The 21,076-nt window shown below is 41.5% G+C and overlaps 1 protein-coding gene across 1 annotated transcript; it reads left to right on the top strand.

Moving 5' to 3' along the window:
* Positions 1 to 1,271: 1,271 nt before the first annotated feature.
* On the top strand, positions 1,272 to 17,081 carry LOC117531374 (carbohydrate sulfotransferase 3-like). Its single transcript, XM_034194460.1, has 3 exons — positions 1,272 to 1,440; positions 9,733 to 9,897; positions 15,725 to 17,081. The coding sequence occupies exons 2-3, from the start codon at positions 9,734 to 9,736 to the stop codon at positions 16,944 to 16,946; spliced, it is 1,386 nt and encodes a 461-aa protein (XP_034050351.1). The 5' UTR covers positions 1,272 to 1,440; position 9,733; the 3' UTR covers positions 16,947 to 17,081.
* Positions 17,082 to 21,076: the final 3,995 nt, after the last annotated feature.

Below are 21,076 nucleotides of genomic sequence, written 5' to 3'. Positions count from 1 at the left end.
TTGCCTTGGACCTGACCTTTGTGCAGTTCTTCCAGCAGTACACAGCCTTACTGGATGTGATATAACGAGTAAAGTTGGACCAAAGAAATCTGCATTAAAAGCTGAACCTGTTAAATTCCTAAAGCTGTTTGGAAAAATGCCAAATCTTACTCCAGCCATTATCAAGAATGCAGAAGAGTTCTTGGTTAAAGTGTTAAGACCAGGTAGTGAAGCCAAGAACTTTACACACCTGCAGGCTGAAATTTTCCACCACGCAAAAGGAAGTTCTCATCAGAATCTGCCACTAACAAGCCAAGGACTTCTACCACATATCAAGCGAAGCTTTTACAATGCCTACACCATTATGCACGCCATAGAGATTCATTATGATCCTGTACATGCAATCGCAGTGAAACCAGAAGACTGTGGCTATAAGAATGACACGCAACAGCTGGTACCTGACACATCATGAAAAGCCCAAGAACCACACTGGACAGTTGTCTGTTCATGTGCTAAGTGTGCAAGGTCAACATGTCTCTGCAGGTCTGCTGAAGCTGAATGTGTTAAATTCTGTCATTGCAATAAAGCACCAAAAAAACAGGTGTATGAACCCCTTGGGAATGCAAAAACAGACTTCTGCCTCTTCTTGCTAAGAACAATCCAATATTGCCAATAATATACTGGAAACTTGTCCTCCTCTTTCATGACATTTCTGTTGTATGATGCAATTTATGCAGCATCAAAGGACTACAGTGTCCATTTTTGCTCTGCTTCAGGCCATTGGGTTTGCTGGTAATTTTTGCTGTTGTCATGGTTATTTTGAGGCCATATTGAAATTATGCAAATCGGGTAACCTCTAATAAGGCTGAAAGTAATGCCATTTAATCCCTTGATATGAAAAACCTATATCTAGAGTCCAAAAATTTATATTATGGAATTTATTATTTTTATACCACCCGCTTGAATGCACTTTCCCTTCTGTACCACTAGGCGGAGCACTTGCCTCATGTTGTGTCAGCATCAAATCGATGCATCTTTCTGCTTTATGAATTTAGTGCGTATTGATGCTGTCAATGCACATTAAGTTCAGAAAATATTAATATAAAACATCAGTATGCAACAGTAAAAATAACAGGACACTTTAAGACCGAAATGTCTTTTTTTGCGTGACATTGTTAATTTATTACAGAGGAGCAGTGTTGAGTTGGAGCAGTGCGCCCCCTGTCGGTTGGTTCCTGCAGCCGCAGACAGACAGACGGCTCACAGACGGACAGGCCCGGCTGTTATCTGATCATCATATGTGGATGTGATGTGGGGGTCCTCCACAGTCAAAGTCTTGGACTTGGACTTCTTGTTTTGCGGTGAAGTGATGGAGTTTATTTCAGAGTCGCTGTTTTTTGAGGAAAGTTTGATTCAGTTTCGAACAGTAAACGAAGCGGGACGCTGCAGCTCATCGTGATGGTGAGTTCAGAATGTCTCATTTATTACTCTCAAAGAACACAAAAACTTCATTCAAAAGTGGGAACACCACAGACAGACTTACAGTTAAAGTGCAGTGTTCTCCAGAAATACGAAAATCTTTTAGGTCAAAATATTAACAGGTGGATGATGATTGTATTTTTCTCATATTTATTTAGTGACATTTTACCAGTTTTCCTGCTTTTGAGAACAAAGCATGTGTTTTTCCTTGAGTTTACAACTTGATTCATGAAGTGTTTTTTAAAATTTGTTTCTTAAATAAATCTTAAGAATCAGGGCGTATGAAGCGTCTTTAACTGGGGGGGGGGGTCAAACGTGCCTTTCCTAATCAAATTATATATATATATATATATATATATATATATATATATATATATATATATATATTACATTGCTCTGTAATAAATTAACAATGTCACGCAAAAAAAGACATTTCAGTCTGAAAGTGTCCTGTTATTTTTACTTTTGCATCCTGATGTTATATATATATATATATATATATATATATATATATATATATATATATATATATATATATATCATGATTGTTTTTTGTTGTTATACATAAATATGTTTTGCATTTTACATGTTATTTGCTATATCTGTTCCTTTACACAAAAGGGTGCAAGAAAACGACAACAAGACTAAGTTCTGGTATTTGTACTGAATAACAATGGGCAGAGTAAAGGTCATTATGGGCAGAGTAAAGGTCATTAAATGATTTGGAGACACGACAAGTCAGTATATTGTTGATGTTGTTTTATCTCGTCACTCACCTTTGCAGCACTAACTTGATTTTTTTAATGACTGCTCACTTGCTTTTGATTTTTTTTTTCTGGTAATTTTGTGAAAAACCAAGAAACAAACAAGGCATACACACATAAAATAGACTGCATTTGCCCTTTTTCTTCTCAGTTAGGTGTGTGTTTTTGTGCATTATTATTTGTCAGAAGACATTCATCAAGGTTCCAAGAGTCCCCTTAAGGCTAAGGTAAGTCTCAGGCGATCCTTGACCTTACTTAACTCTAGAGGACAGTTCCTGTTATATCTGGATCACGATTTGGATATGAACCACAGTATATTACTGGAACGACTGTCATGGGATCCTGAACCCTCACGTGTATCATGGTCCTAATCAATGTGCTTTGATTCTGATTTCTGAACTTTGATCCTGATCACTCACCTTTAGTGCTACTACAAGTTACAACATTTTCATCTTTTTTTGTCCATTCCTTTACAAAAACGAACTGTTGCCAATTTGTAGATTTGATATGGAAGCTATAGGAATAGCCAACACTGTTTTTTAAATGTTTAATTTGTGTTAATTGGTTGTCAAACTCAACTCATCACTGCTCCTAGTGGTTGCATTGTATCTAACTATAACTAGGATGGGTTAAATGCAGAGAACGAATGTAAGTATATGCATTTACTCATTCATTCATTTTAAAGACAAAACTTATTGTTGATGCTGAACTTTGATCCTAATCACTGTTCTTTGATCCTGGTCACTAATAGTTTTGATCCTGCTCTATAATTGTTATCACTGAAGGTACAGTGTTCACAGCGCTTCACTTTTTCTACATTTTGTTGTGTTACAGTCTTGTTTACAGTGCAGGGGTTGTGGTCAAGTGATTAGCATTGCAGAAGGTTCCCAATTCAAATCCCACCCCTGCTACATATCTCAATGTAATGTGGAGCTGCGCTAGGAAGAGCATCTGGTGTAAAACTTGTGCCAGTTCAACATGCATGCAGATCCACCTTGAATCTGTTGTGGTGACCCGGAATGAAAACAAGGATGCAGCCTAAGGGACTTACTTACGGCCTTCTTCCAATATGGCTGAAACTCATTTTTTTCCCTCAAAATTCTACACACAATGCTCCATAATGACAATGTGGATTTTTTTTAGATTTTTTTTGCAAATTCATAAAAAAAAGAAAAAAGAAAAAAGAAATCACATGTATATACATATTCACAGCATTTGACATGAAGCTCAAAATTGAGCTCACACACATCCTCTTTCCACTGATCATCCTTGAGATGTTTCTACAGCTTCGTTGGAGTCCAGCTGGAGTAAATTCAGTTGATGCACTTTCCAGGTGCACTGTAGATCCTAATGAATCTGGATCAAAGGACTCAGGATCATAGCTCAAATGCCAAAGGGAGGATGAGGATCAAAAGAATCAGGATCAAAGGTTCAACAATCTAGCCTTAAGACAGATTTGTGACAAAATACAGTTGTAGCAGAAGACTGAATGGGTTGAAGAAAATGCTTTGTTACATAAGTGTGTACAGAGTTATAAATCTGGTTTGGCCTCAGTCCCAGTTTTGTCAGTGGGATGAGTTGAGATGATCTTGTGTCCTGCTGGTGGAGGAGGCAGGGGGCTAAGCCCATCAGCTCCACCAGACAAGGACCAACTGGCTTCGGTGGGGCGGTGGAGGGAGCATCAGGTAGGGAACTGCATGGTCACATCAAGGTGGTGTCTTTGGGTGGCACTAACCATCCCTGGATTCCGATTGGCCACTCGAGATACCACCCCGTTATTGTCCATTGTGATTGGCTATCTGCAAAATCAGAGGTGGGACTTAGATTGACCTTTTTGATTAGAAACTTGTCACATATATGTGCAGAGATGCAATTGTCATTAAAAGTTGTCTGGGTTGGGTATCATAACGCGTAGCCTCTTTAGAAAAGAGCTGCGATTATTATCACTGTGATGGGAATTTATAGATTAATAGTCTTAAACTGGGTTACTAACATGCCACCCCTCTATAAATCAGTGCTCCCCCCCCACCCACTGGGACACCCAAGTCAAATAAATCTGGGTACGGCACTGCCTCTGAGTTAAACAAATATGAATCTCCGCTCTGATAGAGATTTTAGCTTCAAGTAACATATCCTGTCATTTTATGATTATATTTACAAAAGTAGTATTTTGTAACAGTAATAAAAATATGTCACGTTAATCTACTGGAGTCACGTGATAATCTCACATGTTCACAATATGTAATATGTAATATGTAAAACACACAAAATGCTAATGCTAGAAAGTCTCAACGTTGTAATCTCAGTGGACATATGAGTACATAAAGACAGATGTAGAACGTGTTTGTCTCACTGGTGTTTAATTTGTCCTCACATACAGTGTGGTGGTGGTGGTTTTGTTATGAGCAGATGATCAAACGTGTCACATGCCTCAGTGGTTTGTGAATATTCGCAAATGTCAGCTTGTGTGTGTGTTTAAATTTTACCCATCAGATGCATTTGCAATAAGCTGAGATAATTGGTGTAGATGTAATTTACCATATAAATGACTAAACATCAGGCCACTTATTTTCTTGATGGATTGTTGATGTAGGATTTTTGTGAGATCAGATCATACATGGACTGAACTGAAGATGCACAATCAACCTTTTCAGTCCTGCATAGCTGCAGAATGAGTTAAGATATAGTCATAAATAATAGAAAGTTAACATTAAGTGACCACTGAACTGTGAGTTCAGAGGACATTACAACAACTGTGGCCTCAATCTGGTGGCCTCGGGGCTGGATAAGGACTGAAAGACAGGACTTTATGGCCTGACTGTTCAAGCATATTATTGTATCATGAAGTACAGCCCACGGGTCATTTTCCTTCTGCATGTATAACAGGAAAAAGTATAAAGAACATGATAAGAATATTATGGAAAATCAGGACGTTCCCTGGTAAATCCTTAGCTGAGTTCTATGAACATTACTCTAAACACTGGAGTAGAGCCGGTGGCTCTGTGGCAGCCTGCTATACTGAAGATTGGAGTTTGATTCTTTGTGGGTGTATCGGGCTACCACTCTGTGTCCTTGGACAAGAGACTTCGTCTGCATTGTCCAAGTCCACCCAGCTGTAAATGGGTTCAAGCCTTGGCTGGGATCAACAGGTGTCCTCCTGTCCAAGGAGACGTCGTGAGCTCTCATCTGCTTCATGCGCTGATATCCTGGGATAAGCGCATGCCTGATGGGCCTTATTATGGGGGGTCATGGAGCGTGATGCAGGTACACCCTGGACCGGATGCCAGGCTATCACAGGGCCTTTAAAAATATGTGATAGTTAAAATAAAAGCATTCCACTTCTCTAGAATCATTCAGGAATTGGCTCCCAAAGGGCCTTTCCCTTGCTTGAATTCCACCACAGCCAAACTCTATGCCCACCTGCACACAGTGAAGCCTCCATGGTGTTTGTCTGACTGGATCCCTTGCAGGATTGACCACTAGGGTCTTACCAAGAAAAGCTTGTGCCAGTTTCCAATAAGCAGTTCACCTGTTCCTGGCAAAGTAGCTGCAACACTCTTCTGCCGAGTTTCATTTACTTTGGGTTTGGCACTTTACCTGAGACCATTTTGTTATGGTGGACCCAACGAGGGTGTGAAACTCCTTACACTTTGTCAAGACACACACACCCCTCCACTACATTAAAGTGGAGATTCTCAAAGGGAAGACTGGTCAATTGCTGTGGATATCCCCTGGGACCTCCTGGAAGATACTGGAGAACAAAACAGTGTGCCTGAGCTACCTTATTAACTTTCTTAAAAAGGTCATGTGAAAGCCAACATCTCTTTGGTGGTTTGTTCACACGATAACGCAAAAACTAAGAACCCATATCATCTTTGGATAAAAGGATGCCTTCTGACGTTGATCCTTAATGCTGATGCTTGAGCTAGATTCCTTTGATCTTGATTGTGGGATCAAAGGAATCAGAATTAAAAGTTACATGATCAAAGATGTATTGGTCAGTATCAATTTTCATGATCAAGGATGAGTGATTAGGGTTAAATTTATTGATTGATGGTCAGCAATCAGATCAAAGACTGATGCTCAGGAACAAAGTTTAGTAATTAAGATGAAAGGGAAGTGTTTCAATGGTCAGTAATCAGGATCTGTGTTTTGGGTCCAACATCAGAGGTCAGGAACATGATCAAAGATGCATGATCAGTAACAAATTTCAACAGTCAGGAGCTCTTGGATCAGGACTGAATACCATTAGTCAGATCAAAGCTCATGTATTGGGAACAAAGGTCAGCAATTAGGATCATAGGTAAGTGTTTAGGCTCAAAGGTGTGAGATCAGGGTCTACATTCAGTTCAGCATCACTGGTGAAGAACATGATCAAAGATGAATGGTCGGGGTTAAAGATTAAGTACAGAGATGATTGATCAGGCTCACATGTCAGCAGTCATAAACAAAGGTGGGTGAACAACATGATCAGGTTAAGGATTCACATTTGGTTAAAAAAAAGATTTTTGGATAAGAGTGGTCCACTAGAGTGGACTAAGGATTGGAATGTAGTCTTGGTCTTAAGTTAAAGGGGACTGAGGGACCTTGGTGGGGTGGAGTGCTCTTCTACTTTAACCTGCTGCCACCACAACCTTGTCCTAGAAAAATGGTGGAAAATTAACAGAAAATATATTTATACTCTAAACCATTGTGATGGACTGTTGACCTGATCAACAAATACTTTGGATTACCTTTGGACCTCCTGTTACTTTTTTAAAATTTTGTACAGTTTTTTTGAGAGCACAGACCCTGGCCAGTGTCCCCCTGGTTTAGCCTGTCCTTTGTGAGAAATCTTGGTAACTGTGGCATGCAGCAGATTGGTGCAAGGTGAACCAACCAGGCGTTTCCTCCTGGAGAAAATGTGTCTCATTTGGGGGGCTGGTCACCTTTTCTTTTTTTTTTCCTTACAAACAGTCCTCTATTGGAGCCGTAAACTTCACATTCCCTGTGAGGGAATTTCACAGGTAGTGTCCAACCCTTCCCGGTGTTTAGATTGCAGTCATCTGAGCTTAGAACAGGAGCAGGATGGAGGCTGCAGCAGTGTGTCAGACCTGGTCTACACACACATTGACAGGAAACTCAAAGGGATTTGGGATCATCGGAGTGCCGAAAAGATGAATGAAAGATGAACGCTTTGGAGAAGTGTTGGAGGCTTTGACTTCCTCCCCACTGCTTATGTTAAATGAGATTTAGTAAAAATCCTTGTAACAAAGTGCCTGAATGTGAGAATCTTCAGACCAGCTGCTGGATTTGTTACATGTTATGATCTTTGATGGGTTTCGATTGTAAATGTCATCAGTTCCTGCTGGTTTGAGTAAACTGCATGACGACCTGATCCAGGTCAGGTCAGTGAGTTGGCCGTCGCTGAGCTTTTCTCTTCTTTGTCAGGTAACAAGAAACACAGCAACACAACTATTGTGCAAATTTTAGAATTATTAATGTACATTTTTCCAATTAAATATGGTTTCAATCTTAAACATCCCCAAAATCCCAGGATTGTCTGTCTGTGCATGTAGAATCTCACAACTGTAAATTTGTAAATTTGGCCGGAAATGGCTCATTTTACACTGCGGTGGTAAATGACACACCCACAGAGTTTGTCACAAACATCTGTTTGGTGCCCCCTGCTGTGTGCCATGCTCCCTCTGAAGGAAGAGGGGGGGTGTGGGCAACTGGGCGTGTCTACAGAGTGTAGACCAGCTCAGTGAGCGTGTCTTACACAGTGTAGACCAACTCAGTGGGCATGTGTCGCAGACTGTAGGCGAGCTCAGTGGGCGTGTCTCGCAGACTGTAGATCAGCTCAGTGGGTGTGTCTCGCAGATTGCAGATCAGCTCAGTGGGCGTGTCTTGCAGAGTGTAGACCAGCTCAGTGGGCGTGTCTCACAGAGTGAAGACCAGCTCAGTGGGCCTCTCACAGACTGTAGACCAGCTCAGTGGGTGTGTCTCACAGAGTGTAGACCAGCTCAGTGGGCGTGTCTCACAGAGTATAGATCAGCTCAGTGGGTGTGCCTCAGAGTATAGATCAGCTCAGTGGGTGTGTCTCACAGAGTATAGATCAGCTCAGTGGGCGTGTCTCCCAGAGTATAGATCAGCTCAGTGGGTGTGTCTCACAGAGTGTAGATCAGCTCAGTGGGCGTGTCTCACAGAGTGTAGATCAGCTCAGTGGGTGTGCCTCAGAGTATAGATCAGCTCAGTGGGTGTGTCTCACAGAGTATAGATCAGCTCAGTGGGCGTGTCTCACAGAGTATAGATCAGCTCAGTGGGTGTGTCTCACAGAGTGTAGATCAGCTCAGTGGGCGTGTCTCACAGAGTGTAGATCAGCTCAGTGGGCGTGTCTCACAGAGTGTAGATCAGCTCAGTGGGTGTGTCTCACAGAGTGTAGATCAGCTCAGTGGGCGTGTCTCACAGAGTGTAGATCAGCTCAGTGGGCGTGTCTCACAGAGTATAGATCAGCTCAGTGGGTGTGTCTCACAGAGTATAGATCAGCTCAGTGGGCGTGTCTCACAGAGTGTAGATCAGCTCAGTGGGAGTGTCTCACAGAGTATAGATCAGCTCAGTGGGTGTGTCTCACAGAGTGTAGATCAGCTCAGTGGGCATGTCTCACAGAGCAAGCAGGAGTTCTGACAGGTGTCTTCCATGACATGTGTCACAGATATTTGAGAGTCTGGTTCCGTGTTTATAACAGTAGGATTATTCTGTTATGCTCAAGACATACAGATTAATTCTGTGTGATACCCTAACATACGGTGTTGTGTGGCCTTGACATTTGATCAGTTCTGTTCAAAACTGAGCCACTTTTTCATTTTAAAACCTGTTTAATGGATGGTTTACTATGATGTCAATAATTTTCTTGATTCTGTTAATCAATTAATTGATTAATTTTGAGTTGGGAAGCTGTTGCTGTGGATCACCCCACAGAGCTGGTTTGGGCCTCCGGTTGCCGTGTTTCAGCCATCAATCAGATGTAGACTCATCACCGTTAAAAAAAAGTCAACACTGATTGTAAGCAAACAGTCGTTTTAATTATGAACTTCCTCTTCTCCGGTCTGTTGCTCACATTTCATGCTGTCATGCACTCGGTGGTTTTTCTTTCCCCCATCACTTCATCACGAGCACTTCCTGTGCACACTGGGTGGGCATGTCACCGAAACGCACGGGTGCACTTAAACATAACAAGGAGCTTCCTGGTGGGAAGCATGTTGTGGTAACACACCCTGAGCCATTACCTTCTCAAGATGGGATAGTTTTTCCATCCCTAAACACGTCTGTCTCTGATGTTACAGAGATGGCAGAGTCTGCAACTGTCTGACTCAGCATCACAATGCACATTTTTTCCCCTTTTTGCAAAAGCTTCCTCATTCATGAGATGGCCATATGCATAACATGAAGATAAAAAAAGAAGAAGATTACTTCCACATATTGGTGCATGATGTGTAACAGTCAGTTTTGATGTTCTTTTCTTTTCCAGGATGAAACACTGCATGCGTGCATCAGGGACGACAAATAACTGGAAGCCTATTAAGAAACGCATCCAGCCACACCTACGTCCAAGAATGAGGATCAAATACACAATACCCATCGTCTTTTTCCTGGCACTCGTTGTCATTGAGAAGGAAAACAACATTATCTCGAGGTAAGCCCAATTGTACCACTGAAGCCATCATGTACAGTTCTGTGCAAAGGTTTTAGGCACAATTATTGTGCCTACATTTTCACACTACATTTTTATGTTTGTAACAAGAAGGAACATCACTGTTCAAATTGAACCACTTCATGCTTGACTCACACACAGCCCTTCCACCATGTTTTAACCATATTAGCATCAAAATGTTTGAATTTAGCAGTTATGAACGTAGGTGTATCTTTAAGGAATTCCTCACAGTTGCCATTCTAAATATCACCTACCATATTTTCTGGAGTATAAGTCACAGGTGTTTTAATAATAACAACAACAAGAGCAATCAGAGATTTCTGACTTCTGCCAATCCTAGATCTGGATCGCATCCAAAATTCAGTGGAGTCTTTCATGCGCTAATATTTTTTCGTGGTGAAAATTTGGTGAGAATCTGTGATGTAGTTTTGACGTAATCCTTCAAAGCCTGTATAAAGTGTATCTTGATTCAGAATCCAAATATGGTAAATATGGTAATATGTAAATCACCTCCAAAATTCAGTGGTGTCTTCAATGCCCTAATATCTATTCATGGTGAAAATTTGGTGAGAATCCGTGATGTAGTTTTGACGTAATCCTTCAAAGCCTATATAAAGTGTATCTTGGTCCAGAATCCGAATCCAGATCCAGATCACCGCCAAAATTCAGTGGAGCCTTCCATGCCCTAATATCTATCTGTGGTGCAAATTTGGTGAGAATCTGTGAAGTAGTTTTGACGTAATCCTTCAAAGTGTATAGGAAGAGAAATCCTGATCCAGAATCTGGATTCAGATCCGGATCACCTCCAAAATTTAATGGCGTCTTCCATGGTCTAATATGTATCCATGGTAAAAATTTGGTGAGAATCCATTAAGTAGTTTTGATGTAATCCTTCAAAGCCTGTATAAAGTGTAAATTGATTCAGAATCTGGATTAGATTAGATTAGATTAGATTAGATATACTTTATTGATCTCACACTGGAGAATTTACACTCCAGTTACCTCAGACAGTAATTAGTCCACAATTATTACTTGTTTACCGTAATAATGGCACACATCAGAATTAAAAACAGCACATACACATGTGACATTGTTTATGCGCACTAAATTTGAAGAAGTCCGTTATCCGAATTGAGACAAGTGGGTGAAGGCCATGCAGCAACCCTGAGATGCGCTGCCATCAGCTTGGGGGGGTGGGGGGCTGCAGCGAAAACTGCTCTGCCCCCGCCTAAGGGGGAAGGAATGACGTTAGCGGGCGCCAGAAAGGGGAGGTGTTGATGGGGGAAGGAGGGGGTGGGGGAAGGGAATGGAACATGCTTCAGTCCTGTGAAAAGCAGTTTATTGTCTTTGTGAGTTGAGATAAGAAACAGCCAATGTTCCCCAGGCCGAAAAAATCCCTCTGGAGGAAAAACAGTCGGGCAGTTTGACTTTCAGGCTTGATAAGCCTGTAATGTTATGGTTACAGCAGTGAAAAACACTTTTTAACAGTTCCACTTGCACAACCAAATCCCAATTATGAATTAAGAATATTCACCGGCCTCTGAAATCTTCAGCTTCAACTGCAAGGTGCGCATCTGCTCCCAGATGTCATCCAATTTGTGTCTGAGTTCAAGAGTCATCGCAGTCTGAGAATGCACTGCCTTGCCAACCTCGTTAATCATGACGGACAAGCGAGGGGCCGTGGTTCTTGATGCCGCCGTCTTGCCAGTTTTCCGGTAGATCAGGGCAGCACATAAGCCAAAAAGTACCAGCCCTGCTGCCATGAGACCAAAAATGAATAAATCCTCGACGTCCTCAAGGAGAAAGGTGCCAAGCATGCAATATGCCAAGACCCCCAGTAGTCGAGGACATAGCCCGCAGGATACGTTCCATCTGGACAGGTAGGATCCCCCGGTCCTGACCTTCTTGTAGAAAAAAATGGTGTCAATAGTGTTCAGAGACCAGCTGATCAATTCCATGGTTAATCCAATAGTAGTCCAATAGATCCAGAATCCAATATAATTTCAGGAATTCACAGTCTGGTGAAGTAGGGACTTGAAGGTTAAAGGCAGAGAGATAAGGGAGAGTGGAGGAGATGTGACTGCCCTCGTTGGATCCAGATCACCTCCATTTTTCCATGCCCTAATATGTATGAAAATTTCATCAAAATCCGTGCAGTAGTTTTGACGTAATCCTGCTGAAAGACAGACAAACAAATAAATAAATGCCAATGATTTTATTAAGTCCTTGGTGGACGTAATAATAAGTATTCATAAAGGGCTTTCCCAGGATTCAAGACACTAAACAAAATAAATTCCAATAATAAAGGAAATAATAAAACCCTAAATTTAACAGCTGATTTAAAAAAAAGAAATAAAAAAGACTTTTTGTTGTTGTTGTGTTTCCAGTGCTGTGGGTCAGCAATCTACGGAAGAGTATTACATTCACTGGATAAAAAAAAAAAAAAAAATTAGACCTCTGGTCTCATAATTATGAGATTAGGGGTCTAATTTTTGGATTGCTTCCATAGCAATCCCTGTGTAACTGATGATTTCTGTTGTCTAAACTACATCAAATAACATCCAATATGCAGTGGTGGGCACAATCAGAACGTTAGCTTCAATAACCATTAATCTGCTAACTGAGAAGTTATCTTTTATAACGCTAAACTGATAAACTGCTAAGAAATTTATCGGAAGTTACAGATAACCGATAACTGATAACTTTTAGTATTGATTCGTACGCGGCCACATCAGATTACACTGTGGGCTTCTGACAGACCAGTTTCACTTTAAGTGCCGCAGGGGCTGCTGGGTAAATTCAAAGATCAAGTCAGTCCCAGGCAGGATCACAAACTCAAAATAACTCACGAAAATAAATTAATAAAAAAATAAAACTCCAAACACTGTCATCATCTTTCAGAAGCAGTAAAACACAGTATTAGAAGTCACAGTTTATCTCGGTATTACATACACCGTCAGTTATGAACTAAAAGCTGCTGCTTTTTTCACACTCTTTAAACCCTGCGGCTTAAAAACTGAAATATTTCCACTAATGCATTGATTGGCAGAGTAAAAGACACATAGTAAATATAAATTCTTACCTGTTAGTTTCAGTGGGATTCATTAAATTCTGAAGAAAAATAATCCACATAAAGCATCCTGATTATCCAAAACGGTGTCTAAACGGTGAAGACAAGTCCCTCTGTAACAAAGCTGTGCTGTGAGAGCTCCTTTCTCCCACTGAGTCTTGGCAATAAAATTATCCCTTCAGCCACAAACAAATAAAATAATGTTGAAATTAGTCTGTTTTGTTTTTGTGTCAAGTGGACGGTAACACTGTAACGTCCAAAGTGAACCTGAACTACACTACCCACAATGCTCCCTGCATCAACCGGCCAATCACGTCTTGCGCTTAATGATGACATCATCAGCAAGCGACAGCCAGTCTGCCACAAACACATGACAGGGACTAAAATGTTTGATTTTAGGGTTTACAAATGTTTTTGGCTGTTAAACTTTACTCACTTTACCAGCAAAAAAAAAAAAATGTTAGTGGACTGAAAGGTATCAGAACTAAATTTATTGGAAGATAATTGGTCCACTGATGGTTTTAAAAGTTATCTGAAAAGCTAATCCTCCAACAAAAACATTAACTTATTATAATATTATAATTATCGGTTAGCAGATTAGCTGAACTGTGCCCACCACTGCCAAAATGTTATCCAGCATATATATATATATATATATATATATATATATATATATATATATGAGGTCTGTTAGAAAAGTATCGTACCTTTTTATTTTTTTCAAAAACTATATGGATTTGATTCATATGTTTTTACGTCAGCCAAGCTTGAACCTTCGTGCGCATGCGTGAGTTTTTCCACGCCTGTCGGTTGCGTCATTTGCCTGTGGGCAGGCTTTGAGTGAGCACTGGTCCACCCCTCTCGTCGTTGTTTCATTGCGAGGAAATGGCGGAATGATTTGGGCTTTTTTTCTATCAGAATTTTTTCAGAAACTGTTAGAGACAGGCAGCTGGAAACCATTCGAAAAATTTATCTGGCTTTCGGTGAAAATTTTACGGGCTTCACAGAGAATAAGGAGTGTTACTACAGCTTTAAGGACGGCCCACAATGGCGCACGGCGCACCGCGCTCCGAGCCACCATCGAGAGGCAGAAACCACCACATCATTTCTAAACGGATGGCTGTGTGGAGCTGGGACCATCGTGTGCAATTTCTCTGGTTATCACAAGAGCTGGACATCAGCCATTTTCCAACAGATTTCACTTTTAATAAGAGATTTTGTCATGGAAAGCCGCGCGGAGGCTTCGCGCGTCACGACCGATTTGCTGATGAAGCAAGACAAAAGAACACCTCTGTTTCGGAGTGTTAGAGGACAAGTTGGGACATGCCTATCTCTCCACAATTTCTCTTATACTCACTCGACTGGTAAGCACTGAAAGCCGAGATAGGCATGTGGTGGTTTCTGCCTCTCGATGATGGCTCAGAGCGCAGCGCGCCGTGCGCCATTGTGGGCCATCCTTAAAGCTGTAGTAACACTCCTTATTCTCTGTGAAGCCCGTAAAATTTTCACCGAAAGCCATGTGAATTTTTCGAATGGTTTCCAGCTGCCTGTCTGTAACAGTTTCTGAAAAAATTCTGGTGGAAAAAATGCCCAAATCATTCCGCCATTTCCTCGCAATGAAACAACGACGAGAGGGGTGGACCAGTGCTCATTCAAAGCCTGCCCACAGGTGAATGACGCAACCGACAGGCGTGGAAAAACTCACACATGCGCACGAAGGTTCAAGCTTGGCTGACGTAAAAACATATGAATCAAATCCATATAGTTTTTAAAAAAAATAAAAAGGTCCGATACTTTTCTAACAGACCTCGTATATATATATATATATATATATATATCAGGGGTGGGCAGCAAGGGCCGAGACACTGCAGGATTTCCTTGCAACCAATCACTTCAGCAGGTGGTTTACTGATGACCTTCTCCCCTGAACATAAACACCTGATCGTCATTGAAATCACCTGCTGAGACACCAGATCATTAATTAAATCACCTGCTGAGGTGATTGGTAGTAAGGAAACCCTGCAGTGTCTCGGCCCTTCATGGCACATGATTGCCCACCCCTGATATATATATATATATATATATATGTATATATATATATATATATACATAAAAATGTATCAGTCCTTATGGTACACACTGCAAGCTGAGGGCTTTCCTGCATAAATCCACTGTTCATTTATCCACATTGCTGTTAGCCAGCAATCTGTATGGTATGTGAATCCAATCCAATGAGTCAGTTTTAGAGTGTATCATTCAAAGAAATTGGATGAACTCAATTCAATTATGGGCAGGATTTCCATCTAATAAGTATATGTGGTCCCAACTAAATTGAATTATCTTGCATGGATGTGCAAAACAAACCAAACAATTGAGCTGAGGCTACATATATTTATTAGATGCTCATAACTGAATTGAGTTCATCCAAAGCATCAGTTTTTTGAGTGCAGCCGGGGATCCATTTACAGCTGGGTGGACTAACAAAATACAGATGAATGGTCTTGTCCAACATCACAGACAGGTAACATGACTGGCAGTCAAATCCAAGTCTACATATTTGCAGGTGAACTCCTTATCCTATCGAGCAACCTGGATTCAATCAAACCTTAAGGTGAAATATGACACATTACAGATGATAAAGTAGGTTTAAATTCTGTGTCGGTGCAATTTAAAGATAATTTAACAAGATGATTTGACTTTGCACAGTAATGTGACTCTGACTCATTTTCCCACTTACAGGGTCTCAGGTAAGCTCACCTTAAAGCAGAGTACCCAGATCCCACTACATCCCATTGGTCCCTTCCATACGTTGCTAAAGCAGAATGGTTCTTCTAAAACTTTCAAGAAGAAGGACTTCATGCTGATGAAGCGGCGCCTGGAGAACTATGGCGAGCACCAGGAGGTGATGTCAAGCCAAAGGAAACACATCCTCCTGTTGGCCACCACCAGGACAGGCTCCTCATTTGTTGGCGAGTTCTTCAACCAGTATGGTGACAACATGTTTTACCTGTTTGAGCCACTATGGCACGTGGAGAAGATGCTGACATTGGAGACCGGAGGTACCAATGCCACAGTGGCAGCCAAGGCATACCGAGATGTGCTTCAGCACCTCTTCCTGTGTGATTTTTCCCTGCTGGAGAACTTCATCAACCCAGTTCCTGTGGATCACATCACCGCCGCACTCTTCCGCAGGGAGTCCAGCAGCTCCCTATGTGAAAAGTCGGTCTGTAGTCCTTTTGTTAAAGGGGTCTTTGAGCGCTATCACTGCAAGACCAGGCGTTGTGGGCCACTGAATCTGACCATGGCCTCAGATTCCTGCCTTCAAAAGGCTCATCGGGTCATTAAGTCAGTGCGGGTACGCCAGCTGGAAACCCTCCGTCCACTCGCTGAGGACCCACGGCTTAACGTGAAGTTTATTCAGTTGGTTCGGGATCCTCGTGCTGTACTCGCTTCGCGCATGGTGGCCTTTGCAGCCAAGTACAAGAACTGGAAACAGTGGACGATGGATGGAGATGTTCCTATTGATGACGACGAGGTGAGGAAGCTTAAAGGAAACTGTGAAAACATCAGACTGTCAGCTGAAACCGGCCTCAGACAGCCATCGTGGTTGCGCAGCCGCTACATGCTGGTGCGTTACGAGGACATTGCTCGATTCCCAATGAGGAAGGCAATGGAGATGTACAAGTTTATCAAAATGCCGCTCACTCCGAAAGTGAAATCCTGGATCCTAAAGAACACGCAGGCGTCTAAGGAGGCCAGCGGCGTGTATTCTACGCAGAAGAATTCCTCTGAACAAGTAGAGAAGTGGAGGTTCAACCTGCCTTTCAAAATAGCCCAGGTTGTCCAGAATGTTTGTGGGTCAACACTGAAGCTTTTTGGGTACAAATCTGTAAGTAGTGAAGAAATGCTCATGGACAAAACTATTAGTCTGATAGAGGATAAAGTCTTCAAGTTTTTATAGACTTTGATCAACATGAACCCTGAAACAGAAACAACCAACGACAGAAAACTCTGGAATAATTGATATTTATTATGATTTTATATCTTTAAACAGAGAACTATATATTTTCTGACAGTGTACTATTTAAAAATTGTTGTGAAAATGTACTTTTCAAAAAGGAATGATTGAAATGGTGCTGGACTAAAGTACATGTACAATAGGATGAGAAATTACATTACTGCACTCCGCAAACGGTATTGTTAGTTTGAACCACGTTGTCCCAAGTGTATTATATTAAACACACATAACTGACTGATCCGTAGTGGTGTAATAATGGCGTGTCACCATGCCAGTCCCTCGGTGGTGAGGTGGAAGGCTTCTTGGTCAGTAGCAACCAGGTGGCGGCCATCTTGCTATGTTCAAACAAATCAGCTGCTTGAAAACCACTGTCTGCTTTTCTGTGGTCAAAATCTGAAATGGTGGAGTCCAATTGTAAGGAATGTCTTTTTGGTTATGTTTGTTCCAAATATGGTACAGTTGCAACACATTCTCACAACCAACGCATCACATTTTGACGTAAAATGGCCGTTGTTTTGGCCAATCGTCAATATGAGATGAGTTGTGTGGCCCCTACACGTCATTAAGTGATGCATAGAGTAATGCTAACCCTAACCATGACTGTATAATAACGGGCCACTTCGAGTGTCAAAACAGCGCAAAGGGGCCACGCAACTCATCTCATAGTGACGCAAAGGGGCCCTGAGTTGGAAGTGAGAATGTGTAGGCATTGAGGCTACTTTTTAATCACAATGACCAGACTCTAGCTTGTTGCAATGGCATAAATGATACTCTGAGTGTTGGGATAACAGCTTTCTAAAATGGCCTGACATCTACAACTACTTTATCAATCTGCCAGATGAGTGTCTAATGATAACACCTTAAAGGACCCATATTGTGCAGTTTTTTTTTCCAATGTCTTAAAATGATATTGTTGGATCTATAAGTTCATATACATGTAGAAGGTACCCAGATATAACATAATCATTGGACAAAGGCCTGGAGAGATTAATAGTGTTGCCTGGACCACTAGTGCCTGTGACTTCCGAGTTCTCATACACGTGGTTAACAGTCCTTGTGGTACACACCACAAGCTGTGTTGCCAGATGTTTCATTCAACATCTGTTAACACAACTGTTCAGCCTGAGGTAAACCACAAGACAATCCTGTCTATATTTACTTTGATTGAAACTGCGGGAATATCACAAAAACTCTGGACTTTTGGGTTACTGGAAGAGGCAGGACTTAGGCCAAAACAGAGTCCTTCTAATGCTCCTCTCACACATGCGGCAAAAATTATGGAATAGTCAGATTATATTGTTATCCAGCTTAGACGGTTTTGTTGGTGTGGAAAGATTTCTTGACCTCGACTTTGCAGACAATGCTGTGATCTTTGCTAAATCGATGGATACCCTAATTGCAGCACTTGAGAAGCTGACTGAGGAGTCAGAGTGTCTGAGTTTGTGATTATCTTGGATCAAGGTTAATTTCCAGGTTTTCAATGTCTTCCTGCAGTTGGCCATCTGAAATTTACCTATCTGTATGCAGTGAAAGTGTCAGACTTGTAGAAACATTCACTTACCTGTGGGTCCTTGACCTTTGCGATTAAGAGATGCCTGGAAAGAGCTGATGGAGTCACGAGGTTGCTGGACTGAGATATTTGGTCATGCCGATATCTTTGCAGGAGAATGGTGGTCCTGGTACTTCCAGTATGGTTGTGGGTTTTGGATGCTAACTACTCACCTTAGGTAACAACTGCACGTCTTTGGTACACTGTCTTTTCATGGGATCCTTGTGTGTACTATCGGAATAACTTCACGTCAAACGAACAGGAGACTCAGACGATGCGTTAAGGAGCCTAGCAGCTGGAGAAGACTAAGGGGGCATCCACATTTCACCTTGCTGTGGCAGATAGAGGGTTAATTTTAAGAGCTGTGGCTTGACTGGTTGTCTGCCTGTGTGGCTGCCAATCAGGAAACAAGGCAGTTTATATGTAAATGTTTAATGGGCTGCATTTATGTAGCAATTTCACAGTCAATGCGCTTTACAGCGATGACTTACATTCGCATTCACCCCTTCAGTCACTTCATCAAATTGGAATAGGTGTAGCCATGATATATATTGGATCGCGGAGTTAGTGTACCGTTCCACCCCTAATGTTAATCAAACTAAACCCAGATTTTTGTTGTATGCATGAGAGAGCCATAATAAAAGCAGGATATAGGAGCTACAGTGGGGTAAAAAAGTATTTAGTCAGCCCCTGATTGTGGATGTTCTCCTACTTAGAAAGATGAGAGAGGTCTGTAATTTCCAGCATAGGTACACTTCAACTATGAGAGACAAAATGAGAAAAAAATACACAAAATCACACTGTAGGATTTTTAAAGAATTTAATTGTAAATTATGGTGGAAAATAAGAATTTGGTCACCCACAAACAAGCAAGATTTCTGTTTCTCACAGACCTGTAACTTCTTCTTTAAGAAGCTCTTCTGTCCGCCACCTGTTACCTGTACGTATTCATGGCACCTGTTGGAACTCATTATGTGTATAAAAGACACCTATCCACAGCCTCAAACAGTCAGACTCCAAACTCAACCATGGCCAAGACCAAAGAGCTGTTGAAGGACACCAGGAAGAACATTGTAGATGTGCACCAGGCTGGGAAGAGTGAATCTACAATAGTCAAGCAGGTTGGTGTGAATAAATCAACTGTGGGAGCAATTGTAAGAAAATGGAAAACATACAAGACCATTGATAATTTCCCTCGATCTGGGGCTCCACGCAAGATGTCATCCTGTGGGGTCAAAATGATTATGAGAACGGTGAACAAAAATCCCAGAACTACACGGAGGGACCTGATGAATGACCTGCAGAGAGCTGGGACCAAAGCAACAAAGGGTACACACTACGCAGATAGGGACTCAAATCCTGCAGTGCCAGGTGTGTCCCCCTGCTTAAGCCAGTACATGTCTAGGCCCGTCTGAAGTTTGCCAGAGAGCACATGGATGATCCAGAAGAGGATTGGGAGAATATCATGTGGTCAGATGAAACCAAAATAGAACTTTTTGTTAAAAACTCAACTTGTTGTGTTTGGAGGAAGAAGAATGCTGAGATGCATTCCAAGAACACCATATCTACTGTGAAGCATGGGGGTGGAAACATCATGCTTTGGGGCTGTTTTTCTGCAAAGGGGACAGGACGACTGATCCGTGTTAAGGGAAGAATGAATGGGGCCATGTATCGTGAGATTTTAAGCCAAAACCTCTTTCCATCAGTGAGAGCATTGAAGATGCAATGTGGCTGGGTCTTCTAGCATGACAGTTATCACAAACACACCACTCGGGCAACAAAGGAGTGGCTCCGTAAAAAGCATTTCAAGGTCCTGGAGTGGCCAAGCCAGTCTCCAGACCTCAACCCCATAGAAAATTTGTTGAGGGAGTTGAAGTCCATGTTGCCCAGTGACAGCCCCAAAACATCACTGCTCTAGAGGAGATCTGCATGGAGGAATGGGCCAAAATACCAGCTACAGTGTGTGCAAACCTGGTGAAGACTTACAGGAAACGTTTGACCTCTGTCACTGCCAACAAAGATTATGTTACAAAGTATTGAGTTGAACTTTTGTTATTGACCAAATACTTATTTTCCACTATAATTTACATATAAATTCTTTAAAAATCCTATAATGTAATTTCCTGGATTTTTTTTTCTCATTTTGTCTCTCACAGTTGAAATGTACCTACGTTGAAAATTACAGACCTCTCTCATCTTTCTAAGTGGGAGAACTTGCACAATCAGGGACTGACTAAATACTTTTTTACCCCACTGTACTGTTTTGATTAGATTTTTTTTGTAAAGGTGCATAACAGATATAAAAAATACAATATTAAGCTGTAAAGTAGAATAACATGACTGCTTACCGACACGTTTACGTTAAACTTTCAGAAATCAACTGTCTTCCAACAATGGAAAAGAAAGGAAATCCAGCATGTAGTTTGTTTCACAGACTCCTTTTTTCTTTGTACTTTTGTTCGTCAGCGTGATTGTTGGTACAAATTGTCGCATTCTGGGTCATTTGTTTTCTTTAAGATGTTGC

The sequence above is a fragment of the Thalassophryne amazonica genome, chromosome 18 (assembly GCF_902500255.1).
Source record: "Thalassophryne amazonica chromosome 18, fThaAma1.1, whole genome shotgun sequence".
NCBI classification, from domain to species: Eukaryota; Metazoa; Chordata; class Actinopteri; order Batrachoidiformes; family Batrachoididae; genus Thalassophryne; species Thalassophryne amazonica.
Note: the sequence above shows the minus strand (reverse complement) of the source record. Positions and strands in the feature narration are given on the sequence as shown.

Excerpts from the sequence above, each read along its gene's own strand:
- LOC117531374 (XM_034194460.1), top strand. The coding sequence starts at position 9,734 with ATGAAACACTGCATGCGTGCATCAGGGACGACAAATAACTGGAAGCCT. Across the intron at positions 9,898-15,724 it reads GAAAACAACATTATCTCGAG|GGTCTCAGGTAAGCTCACCT; the intron begins GTAAGCCCAATT and ends TCCCACTTACAG.